This window comes from Podarcis cretensis (assembly GCF_951804945.1).
Source record: "Podarcis cretensis genome assembly, chromosome: 14".
Classification (NCBI taxonomy): domain Eukaryota; kingdom Metazoa; phylum Chordata; class Lepidosauria; order Squamata; family Lacertidae; genus Podarcis; species Podarcis cretensis.
In genome coordinates, this window is record NC_137183.1 from 55,277,520 (window position 1) to 55,293,777 (window position 16,258).

Consider the following 16,258-nt stretch of genomic DNA (forward strand, 5'->3'; position numbering starts at 1 on the left):
GGTCCTCCGTGGGACATACCAGGAGAGGCGGTCCTGTAGGTACCAGGGTCCTAGGCCATATAGGGCTTTAGAGGTTAAAACCAGCACCTTAAACCTGATCCTGTACTCCACCGAGAGCCAGTGCAGCTGGTATAGCACTGGGTGAATATGATCCCGTGGCAAGGACCCCGTAAGGAGTCTCGCCACAGCACTCTGCACCCGCTGGAGTTTCTGGGTCAGTCTCAAGGGCAGCCTCATGTAGAGTGAGTTACAATAATCCAGTCTGGAGGTGACCGTCGCGTGGATCACAGTGGCTAGGTCAGGGCGAGAGAGGTCAGGAGCCAACTGCTTAGCTTGGCGGAGATGAAAAAATGCTGGCTTCCCCCTCCTTCTAATGCTGCCTCCCAGGAGCCCCAGCCGGCCCCGATCCCAGCAGTATCTCCTCCTCCTCCTGCAGCCGCAGCGAGCGACAGCTCTCCCTCCACAAGGCGGAGTCTCTGGGGCCAGCAGTGGCCACGGTCGGACTTGATGTCTCGCCATCCACCCTCATCCCCTTCTACGACGCAGACACCAGCGTGGTCTTCCTCACGGGCAAGGTGAGTGAGAGGCCCTGGGCCTGATCCTCCAGGAGCGGCAGCAGCAAAAATGGCCTGCAGGGTCAGGCCGGGGCGGCGGGGAGAAGATGCTGAACCCCATAGCAGCAGAGCAGAGGTGCTGCGCTCCACTTCCAGCGCAGGGGAATAGGGGGCCAGTCTGCAACAGAGCAGACCTAGAGCATCTCTCTGGCCAACAGGAAAGGGGGGAAAGCAAGGAAGTGTGTGTGTGGGGGGGTGTTGTTTGTTGCTGAAGTCAGCAGTTGCTGCCCCCCACCAGGGGTTGGGCTGGGCGAGCGGCCTTGCTCTTTCCTTTTTCTCTTTCCTTTCCTTGCAATTGTTTTCTAATATGCAACAAATGGGACGTGGGTGGTGCTGTGGGTTAAACCACAGAGCCTAGGACTTGCCGATCGGAAGGTTGGCGGTTCAAATCCCCTCGACGGGGTGAGCTCCTGTTGCTCGGTCCCTGCTCCTGCCAACCTAGCAGTTCAAAAGCACGTCAAAAGTGCAAGTAGATCAATAGGTACCGCTCCAGCGGGAAGGTAAACGGCATTTCCGTGGGCTGTTCTGGTTTGTCAGAAGCAGCTTAGTCCTGCTGGCCACATGACCCAGAAGCTGTACGCCGGCTCCCTCGGCCAATAAAGTGAGATGAGCACTGCAACTCCAGAGTCAGCCACAACTAGACCTAATGGTCAGGGGTCCCCTTTAGCTTTTTAATATGCAACAAGCAATAAGAACAACAAAGGGAAAAGATGAAAGCAAGAAGGGGGAAGGAAGGAAGGAAGGAAGGAAGGAAGGGCGGCCTTGAGGAGAGAGGAGGGAGTGGGTGGAATTTCCCAAAACAGCATTATATTTCCAGACGGTGGTCCTTGAAAAGCACATGAGCCAAGGAGCTTTTTCCATAGGAGCCTCGGCGGAAGGGTGTCTTCAACGCATTTGCTTAAATAGATGCCAAACTTTAGAAAACCCGTGCTTTGTTTTTTGGGTAGCGCAGGGTCTGTTTTGTTAACTTTCCCATTAAAGCCACACTCCATCTCTGGGGGTGGGAAGAGTCATGCCAGTCTCCTGGCGCTGAGCCCCGGGGGGGCTTGGCCACCGTGAGCCTGGCTGGGTGAGCAGCCCCTTCTGGCCCTGAGGCCAGCCCAGGCACCCCTTTTCTCAGTACCTTCCCTGCCCCCATTCCTTCTGACTTGGATCCCAGACCGCTCTCCCCCCTTGCTCAGGGAAGGCAGGCCGCCCCCGCCCTTCAAAGCCTCTTCTCTCTGCCACATGTTTAGGGTGACACCAGGGTGTACATCTACGAGGTGGTCCCAGAGGCACCCTTCTTCCTGGAGTGCAACAGCTTCCCGTCCTCTGACCCCCATAAGGTAAGGTGGCAGCGGTGGGGGGGGGGGTCTGGGCAGCAATTATGTCCCTGGGAGAGATGGAGCCACGTCACCCCCCTTTGCCCCGGGGGAGTCTTTGTTTGATTCAGTCCACCTCTCTGGGCTTTTCTCTGCAGCCATGAGGGCTGCGGCTTGGTTCCTTTAAAAAGGGAAAGAATGTGGATTTGCAAGATTTGGAGGTGAGGAGGAAATGCCCACAGAGCAGCTGCCAGCAAAATCTCCTGGCTCAAGTGGGGAGGACCCCTGAATTTGGAGTGGGGGCCAGGAAAATGCAGGGGTGGGAGACAGAATGAGCCTGAATCCAGCAGCCTCTTGAGCTGTTACTGGGAATGCCAAGGGGAACGGGCATCAGTCCCTGTGACCAACCAGAACTGCATCCTTTGGGGCAGTGAAGTTCCAGGGGGCTGACGACTCCTCTCTGCCCCCTTATCTGGTCTGCAAAACCTGCTTCTGGCCTGCCCTCTTGTGGTTGTTCTGGGCAGAGCACTTGTGGAGTTACTAGAGTAACAACCCCAAGGGTTGAGTGCGAATTGGCGGGTGGCGGGTGCCCAGATGTGCCCCCTGCTTCACTTCCAAAGACCCTGGGAGGCACAGAGGGCATTACTGTGCCCCTGGAGCTGCGCTCTGGGAAGGGTGTCCCCGCAAGGTCCTGACCTCTTGACTTCCGCAGGGCTACCAGTTTCTGCCCAAGACGGAGTGTGACGTTCGGGAGGTGGAGATTGCCCGAGCCCTGCGCCTCCGCCAGACCTCCATTGAGCCTGTGGCCTTCCGGGTGCCCCGGGTGAAGGTAGGGTACTGGGCCTCTGGGCCCTTGGTCTCTGGCAGGGGAGGAGGAGGGAAGGCTCGGAGTATAGAGGTCTCGTCACCCTCTCCGAACAATGCCATGCTCCTTTGTCCTGTCCACCTCCAGCCACAACGCCACCCCAAGCTGGCATCTCGGCAAGTTTCCCAGAGTGACCCCGCTCCTTTTCGGAACAGGCCCAGCCGGGCGAGGATTCACAGTCGGACCTGAGTGTCTCAGCGTCCATCACTGGGCAGGGACCAAAAGGAAGAGAGACAAATTACTCCACTCCTAGCCATCCCAGCTAGGAGCCACCCAGAGCCCTCTCTCCTCCTCCAGGAATTTGCAAAATCCTCTTTTACAGCCATCTAGCTTGGTGGGCATCCCTGCCTCTTGTGGGAGAGAGTTCCACAGATTCAGGGCAGATAAAAGGAAGGACTGCATCACCTGGCACACAGGTGAAGTGAAGGAAATGAGGCAGGAGCTGATAATGCAGGTGAGCTGCAAGCAAGCTGCCAGCCAGCTCTGTGGAGGCTCCTTTTATTGACACAATATGCAAACCCAGGCAGATACATTTTGGGCTGTGACCTTTACACATCTTCCAGTCCCGAGATCGTGGGGTGGTACAAAGTTATTTTGGCACCTGTTTCCACCGCATCATTTTCCCCTTGCACAATGTATGACGGAGGAGACAAAGGTCACAGACAGGACACCGCAGACTATTGAGATGGCAAAAGTTTAGACAGAGGGCAAGATGTTCAGACAGCTGTGGCTTTATCTGTGGGGGCAGTGTGCCCCGCACCCCAAGGTCACGCATGCAGGCAGTTAAGGCTGCCCGTGGGCAGGGAGTGTGCTCCGCACCCAGCGATCATTCCTACACACAGGGAAACTATGGAAGCAGCTGCCTCAGGAGGCATTGGTGCCCCCCCCCAACCTGGATGGCTTTAAGCAGCCCTCTCCTCCATTATTTTGTCTCGTCCTCTTTTAAAGTCAGGGGTCATCATCGCCACCTCCGGTGGGAGGGAGTTCCACAGGTTAGGCTCTGCACGAATGAATCCTTTCTCTCTCCCGAACTTTCCCACCATGTGGGGTGTGCAGGCTGAGTGACCCACGGACTGATGCCCTCCGTGCTTCTGTCCTGCCCCCTTCTCCCCACAGAAAGAGTTCTTCCAGGACGACCTCTATCCTCCCACGGAGGTGCGGTGGGAACCAGCCCTGTCGGCCGCTGCCTGGCTGGGCGGCTCTGACGGTCAGCACCGCAAGGTCAGCCTCCGGCCGAAAGACATGACCCCAGGTATGTGGCAGGGGGCAAGGGGGAGTGCATCAGTGTGTGTGTTGTTGTTGTTGCAGAGAGTTCAGGGTTTATAGAATCATAGTGTTGTAGAGTTGGAAAGGGACCCCTAGAATCATCTAGTCCACCCGCCCCCGCCCCCCCCCAGTGCAGGAATCACAGCCAAAGCATCGCTGGCAGTTGGCCACCTGAGCTCTCCTTAAAGACCTCCAAGGGAGCTCAGCGAAAGGGTGCAGGAATCCGCAGAATTGGACAAAATGACAGGAAGGATTCGAAACCTGCGGGACCAGAGATTCACAGAAGATTGGAAGAAATATACGAATTATTTGAAGAGCAACTGTAATCAACAAATTACACTAGTAGGACTACAAGAAGTTTTGTAAGGAGAAAGATATGAAGCACTGCAAAATAGGAAAAGAAGACAGATATTAGTTATGAGATTTAAATGTAATAGTGAAAGTAAGAAATGTATACTAAGTGATTAGACTGGAAAATTTTGATGGAAGTCAAAAAAACTGTATAAGATGTAAAATTATGTTTACCGTAATTGCTGTTGAAAATGATATGTTAAAACACACACACACACACACACACACACACACACACAGACACACACACATATCTATATATAAAAAAGAAAGGGTTCAGGAATCCCTTTTGGCTGCCCCTTGGCTTGTTGTGTGAAGGGGTGGCATTGAGGAAATCACAGCGGTAGGAACAGAGAACCTTTGCTGGGGGCACAGCACCTCAGCACACAGAAAGCCCCCCCCCCCCCGCTGGGCTTCCCCTCTGGCCAGGGAAAGGCCTTTCCTGTGTTGGAGAGACCCCAGGTGGGTTTGCGGCTGAGGAAAGGGCCCCCTGGTGATCTGGCTCCAGGCCCCTTCAGCCGCTGACCTGCCATGCCACCTCCTTCCGCAGTGAGCGAAGCCCCAAAGGAGGCTCCCAGCCGGAAATACGTCCCGTCCTCCGTCTACCTGGAGGAGAAGTCGGACGAGCAGAAGAAGGAGGAGGTGAGGACCCTGCGGGGCTGGCAGCTCTGGCTTGGGGGGCAGGGGAAGGAGGGGAGGGGGCTGGCAAGCTCCCCCTGATGCCCACGGCCTTGTCACTGGGGGGGGGGAGGCAAATGCACCCTGGGGAGGCACCTCAGACTCAGCAGCAGCAGCAGCAGCTGCATCTTCCGTCCAAAAGACCACAGAGAGGCAGTGTGGCATAGTGGTTAGTGTCCGGCTAGGAGAGACAAGGGCTCAAATCCCCACTTGGTGGTGAAGCTTGCAAGGTGACCTCTCAGCCGAGACTTCCTCACAGGGTTGTTGGGCGGATCAGAGGGGGAGAAGGAGACCCACGGCCGCCCTCTTGAGCTCCTCAGGGAGAAAAAGGAGGGATAGAAATACACCCCACAGAGAAGTGTTGAGGGGGCACCATGAGGAGGGGGAAGGTCTTGGGGGTGGCAGACGCGTCAGCCCTTTCTCGTGCCCACATCCTGGCAATGGTTGGCTCCCCTGCAGCTCCTGAATGCCATGGTGGCCAAGCTGGGCAACCGAGACGACCCCCTGCCTCAGGACGCCTTCGAAGGAGTGGATGAAGAGGAGTGGGTAAGAGCTGGGCAGGAGCCCCCCAGAAGCGCCATGCCCGGGGGAAGAGAGCCGTGCCTGTCCGCCTGTGCCCATCCGGGTGCCTTGGGTGTGATTCTGCCCCCAGCTCTTCGCTGTAACCCTCCAGGGGGCTCTGCTGGTGGGAGTTGTGGCCCAAAAGGCACCCGCTAGGAGTGCTGTGGGGGAGGGGGGCACTCTGTTCTGATCTGATCTTCTGCTGCTTTGCCCACGTTCCCCCTCCATAGCTGTCAACTTTTCCCTTTTCTTGTGAGGAATCTTATTCGGTATAAGGGAATTTCCTTTAAAAAAGGGAAACGTTGACAGCTATGTCCCCCTCCCCATCCCAGGGCTAGGCCGGGGGGCTGGTGGTCTCTGGGGTATATCCCGTGTCCCTTCCCCTCCCAAGTTGGCAAGGGTGGTCTTCCCAGCACCCCCAGCGCAAGAGACACCCCAGAACAGTGGCCAGTCTGGCTTCTCCCATCCATCCATCCATCCCTCCTCTCTCTCCCTCTTCTACTCCGTAGGACTAACGGCGGACGCTTCAAGCAGGGACCGCACGCAGTGGCCTTACTGCCCGGATGACCCCCTGCAGCCACCCTCTCCTCCGTGGACTGGAGGGTGCCCAGACCTCAGGCCCCCCCTGGGAGGAGCAGGCTGACTTCCAGGCTCCTCTTCCCCCACTCTGCGCCAACACTGCCACCCTGGGTTGGGCCGCCGCCTGCCTACACCTCATTGAAGATGCCAAGAAGATCCTGCCCGCCGAATCTTCCTTCCTCCCCCTGGACCCTCCTTCGTCTGGGCTGCTGCCCCGCTTCCTGCCCCCCAGGCAGAAGTTTGCCTCGGCTTCCACGTTGACAGATCGACCGGCACTTCTGGCTGCTGAGCCCAGGTCGACTTTTGGACCTGCCGTGTGCCTGCCAGGCCCCCAGCCCCTCTGGAGGGCCCATCCACGAGGGACCTGTGGCTTTGGGGGTCTCCAAACTCGTTTGGGAGCGGAGGAAGGCTGTTTGGGGGGCTCCTTCTGCTCCCTGCAGCTCTAGGGTTGCCTTTACGAGGGTGTGCGTGTCTTTCCGTCACAACCGCGCCCCAAATTGTCTCGCCAGGCTTTTCCTCGGGGCAAAGCTCGCCTTCTGTGTCTGCCCTGCCAGTGTAACTTGAAAGAATGTCAATTTCAGCTCTTTTGCCTCTTGTGTCTGTTATTCAAAACACCAGCCTTCTCCCCAAAGCGACTCTTCTCCCCCCCTAGAGGGATGGAGAGCACCCGGCCCAGCCTGGTAGACCTTTCTGCGCCCCAGGACGGGTGCTGGTGTCACACTGGCCCCTGGAGGCCCCCTGCGGCCCCCACATGCCTTACGGACCCTGGTTCTGCCTTGCAGACTTTTGGGCCGGTGGGCTGTGGCTTCTGTGCCTGCGAAAAGGGGCGCCACTCTCCCAGAGGGAAACTTCTCACTTCCTCCTCCATGACAGCAAATGCCTGCCTTCCTTAGTTCCTGTGCGCTGCTGCGCTTGGGCCTGATCCAGCAGGGCTTTGCTTATGATCCAAGTCCAGAAGCAGCTGGGTCAGGTCAAGAAAGAAGTTGGGCTTGGGAATCCTGGGTTTTTCCGGTGACAAATCCTGGGCTCGTCCACGCAGGAGATTTCTGTGGGTTTGAAGCCCCTCGTGCCTCAATACCTTTTGGGGTTGCCCCATGATCATCTCCTCCAACAACTGGCAGCTGCTCTTGGCCCCCATTAAATTCAGATTTATCCCAATCCAGGAATAATCAGACAAGAGATTTAAATCCACTATAAATGTGCATGTAAGAGGACTTCGCACATTGTGAGCATGGGTTTTTTTCCACCTGGGGACCGTCCTCACCTGTCTGTACTTTCTATACTTTCATTTTGCTGCTGTCCTTCCAAAACATGGGTAGGCAAAGGCCCGGGGGCCGGATCTGGCCCAATCGCCTTCTCAATCCAGCCTGCAGATGGTCTGGGAATCAGCGTGTTTTTACATGAGTAGAATGTGTCCTTTTATTTAAAATGCATCTCTGGCTTATTTGTGGAGCATAGGAATTAGTTCATATTTTTTTTTCAAAATATAGTCTGGTCCCCCACAAGATCTGAGGGACAGTGGACTGGCCCCCTGCTGAAAAAGTTTGCTGACCCCTGTTCCAAAGGGTGCAGCGTTTGCATCAAAACAGCTCTTTTTCTGCTTTTGCTTTGGTACAAAGCAGCCGTATTAAACATAAAATTTGCCCTTGTGGTTAGAGGACTCAGGAAAGGAAAAACCATAATAAAAGAAAAGGTTTTCCCACGACAAAGCAGAGCCTCCTTTGTTCTCCCTTTCGGAAGTGGACAGGGCAGCTTCCCCCTATATTCCACCCCAAAACCTTTTACTTTAGCTGTGTCCTCGCTTGACCTTGTGGGTATGTGCTCCTTTGGGGGTGGGGGCGTTGCTGGTGGGTCCAGCTGCAACACACACATTTCCAACCTGCTCTTTTGCACAGATCCCAAAACTGTGAAACACGGTTGAGACTGGTTGCACTGTTCCACGTACAATTACCGTATTTTTTGCTCTATAACATGCACCAGACCATAACACGCACGTAGTTTTTAGAGGAGGAAAACAAGAAAAAAAATGTTCTAAACAAAACAGTGGATGTATGATTTTTGTGGTTCATGCTGTGGCCACAGACATGTGAGTTTGTAGCCCAATGAAAAAATCCTGAGGATCCATGCTTTGTAACCACGTTTTTGCACCACTGCGACCCCAGGCAACAGTGGGTGCATGATTTTTTTGGACATGCTATGTGATCTGATGGTGAATTTGGGGTGACCCAGTGCAAAAATCCTGAGGATCCATGTGGATCCGTGCTTTGTAACCACATTTTAAGTGGGGAGGGAAGGAAAAGCACTCAAGGGACAAGGAGCACGCATGGGGGGTGTGGAGAAGGATGCTGCTAATAATGCTATTTAGCGAGCTGAGTGGGGAGGAGAGAGGGACAGAGAGCCTGCTTGCTTTAAAGGAGCCAACCGGACAGGAGCCGCTTACACTCGTGTAAGCGGCTCCTCTCCTCTCCCGCTTTGCTCCTTTAAAGCAAGCAGGCTCTCTATCCCTCTCTCCTCCCTACTCAGAAGCTCTTCTCCCAAAGCGAGCCACGGAGGAGGGAAGGAAGGGGAACCATGGATCCTCTGCTCACAACTGCAGCAGATCCCCCCCCCCGCCACCTGTAGGCATTTCCTCCATAACACGCACTGACATTTCCCCTTACTTTCTAGGAGGAAAAAAGTGAGTGTTGTGGTGCAAAAAATACGGTATGTTTTCTTAAAGGTAAGCAAATACCTGCAAAGGCCCCAGGTGTCCAGAACTTGGGGAGGGTGGGAAAGTGCCATTCAAGAGGAGGGGATGACCGCCCAAAAGGCACCAGTGCAACCCAGCCAGCACCACCCACGGAGGACAGAAAAAGGTCCCAGGAAGGACTGGCTGGCCTCAGTGGGAAACTGGGCGCTGGCCCCTCAGAGACTCGGACGTTGTTCCCTGAAGAAAATGCCACCTTTTGCTGTGCCTGCTAGTCCGGTGCCACTGGCGGAGTTGCCACCTTAATATTATCATTATTATTATTTCTTCTTTTTTATTATACATTTTTATTGGTTTTTTTACATATCATTTTCAACAATCATTCAACATAACTTCTTATCTTATAAAATGTTTTAGACTTCCGTCAACAACCTCTGATGATTTTCTGTTCTTTATCACTTATTCTACATTTCTTAATTTCTCTATTACTCTTAGTTATCATTAACTAATAATTCTCCTCATAGAGTTTCTTGCAATATTTCGAATATTCCTCCTTACAAAACTTCTTGCATTCCTACTAGCATAATCTGTTCATTACAATTACTTTTCAAACAGTTCGTATATTTACTCCAGTCTTCTAAGAATCTCTGGTCCTGCAGGTTTCGAATCCTTTCTGTTAATTTTATCTAATTCTGCATAGTCCATTAATTTCATCCGCCATTCTTCTTTCGTCGGTAATTCTTCTTGCTTCCATTTTTGTGCCAATAATATTCTTGCTGCCGTTGTTGCATATAAAAACAACTTACAGTCCTGTCTATTAATATCATCTCCTACAGTGCCAAGTAAAACTGCTTCTGGTTTCTTAATAAATGTATATTTCAACATCTTTTTCATCTCATTATATATCATTTCCCAGAACTTTCCCGCTTTTTTACATCCCCACTCTCTGCTCCTGTGCTTTTAACAGCCGGGCGTGCAGGCGCCGCTTCACCCCGTCCCCGCTGCCTGCATTGCCCGGGGCTGGACTAGATGGCCTCTGGGTGCCCCTCCCAAGTCCGCACTTCCAGGGCTCCAGCTCCTCATACGGGGGGGGGGAGTGGACTCTCCTTCGCGGGAGGCTTTCAGAAAGAGGCCGCCTGCCAGGGATGCTTTAGCCGCGGTTCCTGCGTCGAGGGGCTGGACTAGATGGCCACTGGGTGGCCCCTTCCTTCCAGCTCGGCAGCGATCCCGGCATTGCGCGCGCCTCCCGGCCGCCAGGGGCCGCCCTCGACCCCGAGGAGGCGCTCTAGGCCCCAAGGCCGCTACGGGGTCCGCTTCCGGTCGCGAAGGCGGAAGAGGCTTCTCCATCCGGCCCGGCTCGTCTCTATGGTGCCCTCCTTCCCCGGAGCCGCCGGATCATCTCGCCCTTGGGCCGCCGAGGGGGGAGGAGGGAAGGAGGGAGGGAGAGGCATGGTGAGTCGGGGGGGGCGGAGGGGGGAGGGGGTCCGGGAGCCCCTCGCCCGCCCCCCTCGGGAAAGGGACCCAGGCGTCCGAGCAGTGCGCCCCCCCCCGCTCAGATCCCTCCCTGGCCCCCGCCCTCTCCCTCGGAGCCCCAGGAAGGGACCCAGGCGTCCGAGGCTCCCCTTGCCCTCCCCACCCACCACGCCGCCTCCCTTTTGCTTCCCGTTGGCGCCTCTCGAGTCTCTGGACCCCGGGGTCGTGGGGCGGAAATGTGGCAGGGGGCTGGACTAGATGACCCCCGGGGTCCCTTCCAGCTCCACGGTCCTGAGGTTGTGTGATGTGCGTGCAGCGTCAGCCCACCTGCCTCCTTCGCCCTCAGTCGCCCCTTCCTTCCTTCCTCGCCTCCCTAGCAAGGGCTGAGCCAAGTCTCCAGCATCCGGGGCCTCCTCTCTCCCCCCCCCCCGCCCCGTGCCTAGGGCTTCTTCCTCTGGAGCCCACCCCCACCCTAAGGACCCCCCCCCCAAGAGAGAGAGAGCTTCAGGTCCCAATTAAGTGCCCCCCTTCCCCCGGCTTAGTGGCATCCCCATTCGGGGTTGGGGTGGGCCTTGCGCTGCCCCCCAAACGAAGACCCAGCAGAGAGGCTTTGGGGGGGGGGGCTCAGTGGCCGTTGCCATCCGAGCACTGAAGGGGGCTAGTTCCCAAGGGCAGGAGCAACCTGCTCCAGTGAGCAGCACAGCAACAGAGTGTGAAGGGGGGGTGGCAACTGCCTGGCGAATGCCCTGACCCTGGTGACCTTTCCCTTGGCAGGCCAAGTACCTGGCACAGATCGTCCTCGTGGGGGTGCAGGTGGTGGGCAGAGCCTTTGCCCGGGCGCTGCGGCAGGAGTTCGCAGGTGAGTGTGTTAACGGAGAAATCTGAGGGCTCCCTTGGACAAAAAAACAAGGACGCCAGCCAGGAAGACCAGAGCAAAACAGCAGCCAGGAGGCTTGGTCTTTATTGAAGACTGTGGCGACAGGACCCCCACCTGCCACCAGGTGGAACAAGATGGAAGCCCCCAACAAAAGAGAACCCAAACTTTTATTAGTTGCTAATCCCCATGTTACAGCCCCCCCAAACTACATCACTCATACATCACGGTTACGTCATGAAAGGGGAGGTCTGGTGGCCGGAATCTGAGCATCCCGGACCCTGCCCCATGGTTCCCCTTGCCCTCCACCAAACACCCATCAAGTGGAACAAAAGAGATCTTTACATTTCCCTGTTTAACAGCCAATTTCATCCCACCCTTTTGTCTTCATCTGGGTTTGTTCTTTCTGGAATGGCTACCTGTCTGGCACTCAGGTATCAGGATGCCAGGGATTATCACTCAGGCAGAGGGGCTGCTGAGGAGCTGAGCTCACAGGTCTATATGAATTTCTAAAGTTTTCCCAGTGAGCCAGTACATAGATACATTGATCAGTGAATTCTTACATTTGGTATCGTGCAGCAAAGGCCCTTTGAATAGATAGGAAGAAACTGTGATGAAGTGTTTTGTGGGGACAAATCACAAAAGTCACAAAAGTGATTGTGCTGATTTTGGTAGTGGGCTGCATGTGCATGAGATCTGCTGGAGGGGCAACCCCCCCCCCCAACCTATACATAAATTCCTGCAACAAGTGTCATGTGGTTGCCCCTTCTCCTCTGCCATGCTTCGGGGGGGGGGGGGGAGACGCTGTGGGCTGCCTCTTTTTCTCCCAGGGCCTTCCCGTGCTTCGTTGACCTGTTGCAATGTGGCCCGTGGCTTTCTCGGGGGTGGGGGTGGGCCAGGTACCTGTCACTGATGTCTCCAGAGTGGGGGAACCGAGAGGGGTAACCGAGGCCCTTTTTCCAAGCAGCCAGCCAAGCAGCTGCAGACGCGCGAGGGCGCTCAGGGCCTCAGTCGGAAGCAGCCTCCAGCGTCTCTGGCCTCAGCCTGCAGGAGGCCCAGCAGATCCTCAACGTCTGCAAGCTCAACCCAGAGGACATTCAGAAGGTAAATACCAACTTTTCAGGCTTGCTGGGGAGAGTACAAGTCGCATTCCTGGGTGATTGAGACCCACAATTCTGCTTTCAGAGCTTTTGTATAGGGATACAGGAAACTGTTCTACTGCAATGCGCTCTACGTGGGGCTGCCTTTGAAGGGGACCCGGGAACTACAATTAATCCACAATGTGGCAGCAAGACTGGTGACTGGGAGTGGCCACCAGGACCATATAACACCGGTCCTGAAAGACCTACATTGGCTCCCAATATGTTTCCGAGCACAATTCAAAGTGTTTGTGCTGACCTTGAAATCCCTAAATGGCCTCAGCCCAGGATACCTGAAGGAGCGTCTCCGCCCCCATCGTTCTGCCCGGACACTGAGGTCCAGCGACAAGGGCCTTCTGGCCTCCCTGCGAGAAGCCAAGCTACAGGGAACCAGGCAGAGGGCCTTCTTGGTGGTGGCGCCTGCTTTATTATTAATAATAATATTCTGTTCGGAGCCGCCCTGAGTGCCTCTGGAAACCCATCCAGATGGGCAGGGTATGAATAAAAATAAATAAATAAATAAATAAATTTTATTTATGCCCCACCCTCCCCAGCTAAGACCGGGCTCAGGTTGGCTAATAATAATAATAATAATAATAATAATAATAATAATAATAATTTATACCAAGTCAGATCATTGGTCCACTGAACTCAGAGTCGGTAGAGCATGAGACTGATTTTAATCTCAGGGTTATGGTGGGCATTCTTGTTCCTTTGGGTTCCCCAGGAAGCAGTATTTCTCATTGGGCTAGAACTTAGTGGCTGATCCCAAAGCTGAGTCTCTTCACAACTGAGCCATGCAGCCTTCCTGCAGATGTTGCTTGTTTATTCCTTGGATTTATATCCCAGCATTTTTATTCCAAGGAGCTGGAGGGTCATGCACGGTTCTCTCCCCCCCCCCCCATTTAATCCTCGCATCAGCCCTGTGAGGTGGGTTGGGCTGAGAGGCAGTAGCTTGGCCCAAAGTCACCCAGGGGGCTTCCGTGGCCCAAACGGGGATTCGAACCCTGGTCTCCCATGTCCCTGCCTGACACTCTTAAGTCCTACTCAGCTCCTGGCCAGGATGGCTGCAACTGATGAGAGCCGTAGTCCAGCAACATTAAGAAGGGCTGTGGATCAGTGGAACTCCCTGCCACAAGTCACCCCCATGGCTTAGGTAGCTTCAAAAGGTATTAATTAAAACTCACAGAGGAGGAAATGACCACCTGTGCTTATTAGCCATGACAGTTAAATGGTACCTGCATGGCGGGGGCGGGGGGCCTTGTTTGTGGGCTCCCCGGAGGGCTCTGGCCAACCAGCGAGGGAAGCTGAATGCTGGCCCTTTCCTTCTGATCCAGCCGGGCTGCTCTCCTACTTCCCTTGGTCCACTGGTTTTCCCGGAGCGTGGCAGGGACGGGGCAATTAATCGTGCCGCTGGGCAGTTTGGTCATGCGGGTATTGTTTGCTTTTCCTTGGCAGAACTACGAGCATTTATTCAAGGTGAACGACAAATCCGTGGGGGGTTCTTTCTACCTGCAGTCCAAGGTGAGTTGGGGAGGTGGAACTGTGCTTGTGCCCCCTCCCCCTATGAAGCCACGGGAAACTGCTCGTTCCCCTCACACTTAGACATTTGTATTTTTTTAATAGATCATATCCATATATTTCTATTAACGTTTATTGTTTTTAATGATTGTGAATTCCCCCAATGTTTTTAGCTGTTCTTGTTTTATCTGTAAGCTGCCATGAGTCCCTGTCAGGGATTATTATCATCTTTAATAATACAATAAAATTGTGCTTTCAGGGCTGGCAGTCCCTTAGGTGGAAGGGATGCAATTAAGAGGCTTTCCTCCCTTTCTTGTAGCTTATTGGCAAGCTGAGCATCCTTTTCAGAGATCCAAACTTACCCAAATTAAATTAAAATGCAATGTGTCCCAAGTGTCAACCTGAATGACCTCTGCCCTGTGCCCACTTCCTTCTAGCCAAGCCCCCTCATTTCCTTGGGGTTCCCAGTGATCAAAGAGGCCCCAAAGCCAGGATTTCCTCCTCCACCCCTGCCCCCCCTTTCCTTGCTTGCTCCTGAGCTGTTTTCAAAGCCCTCTGGCGGATGCCCTTGGCACAGCCTATGCCCTCGCCCACTGTGTGTGTTGGCCTCCTGCCGTCTTTTTGGAGCAGCAGCAGCAGCTACTGAGTGCCAAGTCTGTGCCCTGCAGGTGGTGAGAGCCAAGGAGCGCCTGGACGAAGAGCTGCGGATCCAGTCGCAGCAACGGCGAGAACAAGACGCAGAGCGCAAGCCAGACACGTAGCAGAGCCCATTCCCACCGGCCTCCTCGTCTAAAGTATAGCTAGCCAATAAATTGCCCTTGTGTAGCTTGCTGCTCTTGGCCTCGCAGTCTGTTGCCAGGGGGGGACGGGGGGGGAGTGCAGAATGCAGTACCAGGATGGGACCCATGGCAGGGACTGGAGCCTCCCTCCTCCCAGGAGGGTCTTCTCTGGCCAAGCTACAAACCTGCAATCTGCTTCCCAAAGCTTTCAGAGAGGCATTTGCCCAGACAGCTTGTTGCTCTGTGAGGAGCAGCCCAGCCTGTGGACTGAGTGCAGTCGTCACCCTGCTGCTAAGTCAGGGGCCCCCAAACTAAAGCCCGAGGGACTCTTATCCGGCCCATGGCAACCCCCACCGCCTGCTCTTACCGGCACTTCACTGCGCGGCTGCCCACTTCTGGGTCAGAGGAGCACTGGAAATAGCTGGTGCACATGCGCGTTATTTCCAGTGCACATCCAGGTTGGAGGAGGCCCGTGCACATGCACACAAGCTATTTCCAGTGCTCCTCCGACCCGGAAGTGCACTGGAAATAGCATATGGGCACGCGCTCCCTTGCCCTCCGGCCCGCTGCTCAATCGGCGCTGAAGACACCGGCCCGAGGCGCGGTAAGTTTGCTGACCCCTGTACTAAGTTCTGCACTCGCGGCTTGCTGAACAGCCTGTGGGAGCCTGAAGGCAATTCCTAGCCAGCTCATCCCAACGCCCCCCTTCACTCCCGCAACTCCCTGCAGGACGAAGGCCCCAGGCTCCGCCCCTGGCCTAACCAGGCAGAACTGGGCAAGGGCCTCCTCCTGAAACCTTGGGCAGCTAGGGTTGACTGCGGAAGGCGAGCTCCAGTCCCAACCACACCTGGCCGCTAAGGGTGCTGCCTGGAACAGGTGGGGGGTGGGAGTCCGGGAGCTTTTGCGGGGGAAGCACAGGTTCCTGGTCCCTGATGCAGACAGTTCCCAGCTAGATGTGGCCAGGGCCTGGCTTCTGTGTCAGGAAGCAGCTTCCCATGCGCTTCTGGCCTTCCCTGAGGTCGGCAGAGGCAGGATGCAGGAAGCCATGCGCTGCTCCAGGAGGCAGGATCTGCTGTACCTTCAGTGCCAGTTTTGGTTTGGGTGAGCATGCAGAGCCCAGCTGTGTGTGTGTGTGTTGGTGTGCATGAAGTGTGCGTTTAATGTTGGAGCGTGTTTGTGAGACTGTGTGCAGACCAGGGTTTCCCAAACGTGGGTCTCTGGCTGCTTTTGGACCACAGTTCCCATCATTCCTGACCACTTGTGTTGCTAGCCACGGATGATGGGAATTGTAGTCCCACAACTGCCGGAGAACCACGTTTGGTGGGTGTACAGACGTATATTTTGGTGTGGTTCCCGTCCTCCTGCCCCGCCCTCCCCAGGAGACAGACAGCAGGCAGCGCCGGGCAAAGTGTCAAGATCCACTTTTATTATTTCCGTCATAGTAGCCATCCTCTTGTCGCAGAGGCCTGGGTCGTAGCTTATCTCTTCCTGTCGTCAACTACGCTAACAGTGATGGAGGCAAGAGGGGCGGGGGAAATCCAACAGAAACTACAATCGAAAGGCACTTAGAA

The 16,258-nt window shown here is 55.0% G+C and overlaps 2 protein-coding genes across 2 annotated transcripts in view; both read left to right on the forward strand.

The window, feature by feature from the left end:
* The window catches only part of LOC307203149 (coronin-7-like), a 124,519-nt gene extending 117,724 nt beyond the window's left edge, over window positions 1-6,795 (forward strand). Inside the window, exons 22-28 of the mRNA XM_079953720.1 lie at window positions 437-575; window positions 1,850-1,939; window positions 2,628-2,744; window positions 3,897-4,032; window positions 4,948-5,039; window positions 5,535-5,621; window positions 6,146-6,795. Of these exons, the coding sequence (XP_079809846.1) occupies window positions 437-575; window positions 1,850-1,939; window positions 2,628-2,744; window positions 3,897-4,032; window positions 4,948-5,039; window positions 5,535-5,621; window positions 6,146-6,151 (667 nt within the window). The 3' untranslated portion in view covers window positions 6,152-6,795. The remainder of the gene's footprint in view (window positions 1-436; window positions 576-1,849; window positions 1,940-2,627; window positions 2,745-3,896; window positions 4,033-4,947; window positions 5,040-5,534; window positions 5,622-6,145) is intronic.
* A 3,276-nt stretch (window positions 6,796-10,071) lies between these two features.
* On the forward strand, window positions 10,072-14,733 carry PAM16 (presequence translocase associated motor 16). The gene is made up of 5 exons (XM_079954044.1): window positions 10,072-10,353; window positions 11,149-11,233; window positions 12,216-12,352; window positions 13,846-13,911; window positions 14,577-14,733. Exons 1-5 carry the CDS (start codon window positions 10,087-10,089, stop codon window positions 14,667-14,669), a joined length of 648 nt encoding a protein of 215 aa, XP_079810170.1. The 5' UTR covers window positions 10,072-10,086; the 3' UTR covers window positions 14,670-14,733.
* The last annotated feature ends 1,525 nt before the right edge of the window (window positions 14,734-16,258 follow it).

Coding starts and splice junctions, on each gene's coding strand:
- PAM16 (XM_079954044.1), top strand. CDS start 10,087: ATGGCCACTGGGTGGCCCCTTCCTTCCAGCTCGGCAGCGATCCCGGCA. Junction 10,354..11,148: donor AGGAGGGAGGGAGAGGCATG/GTGAGTCGGGGG, acceptor TTCCCTTGGCAG/GCCAAGTACCTGGCACAGAT. Junction 13,912..14,576: donor CTTTCTACCTGCAGTCCAAG/GTGAGTTGGGGA, acceptor TGTGCCCTGCAG/GTGGTGAGAGCCAAGGAGCG.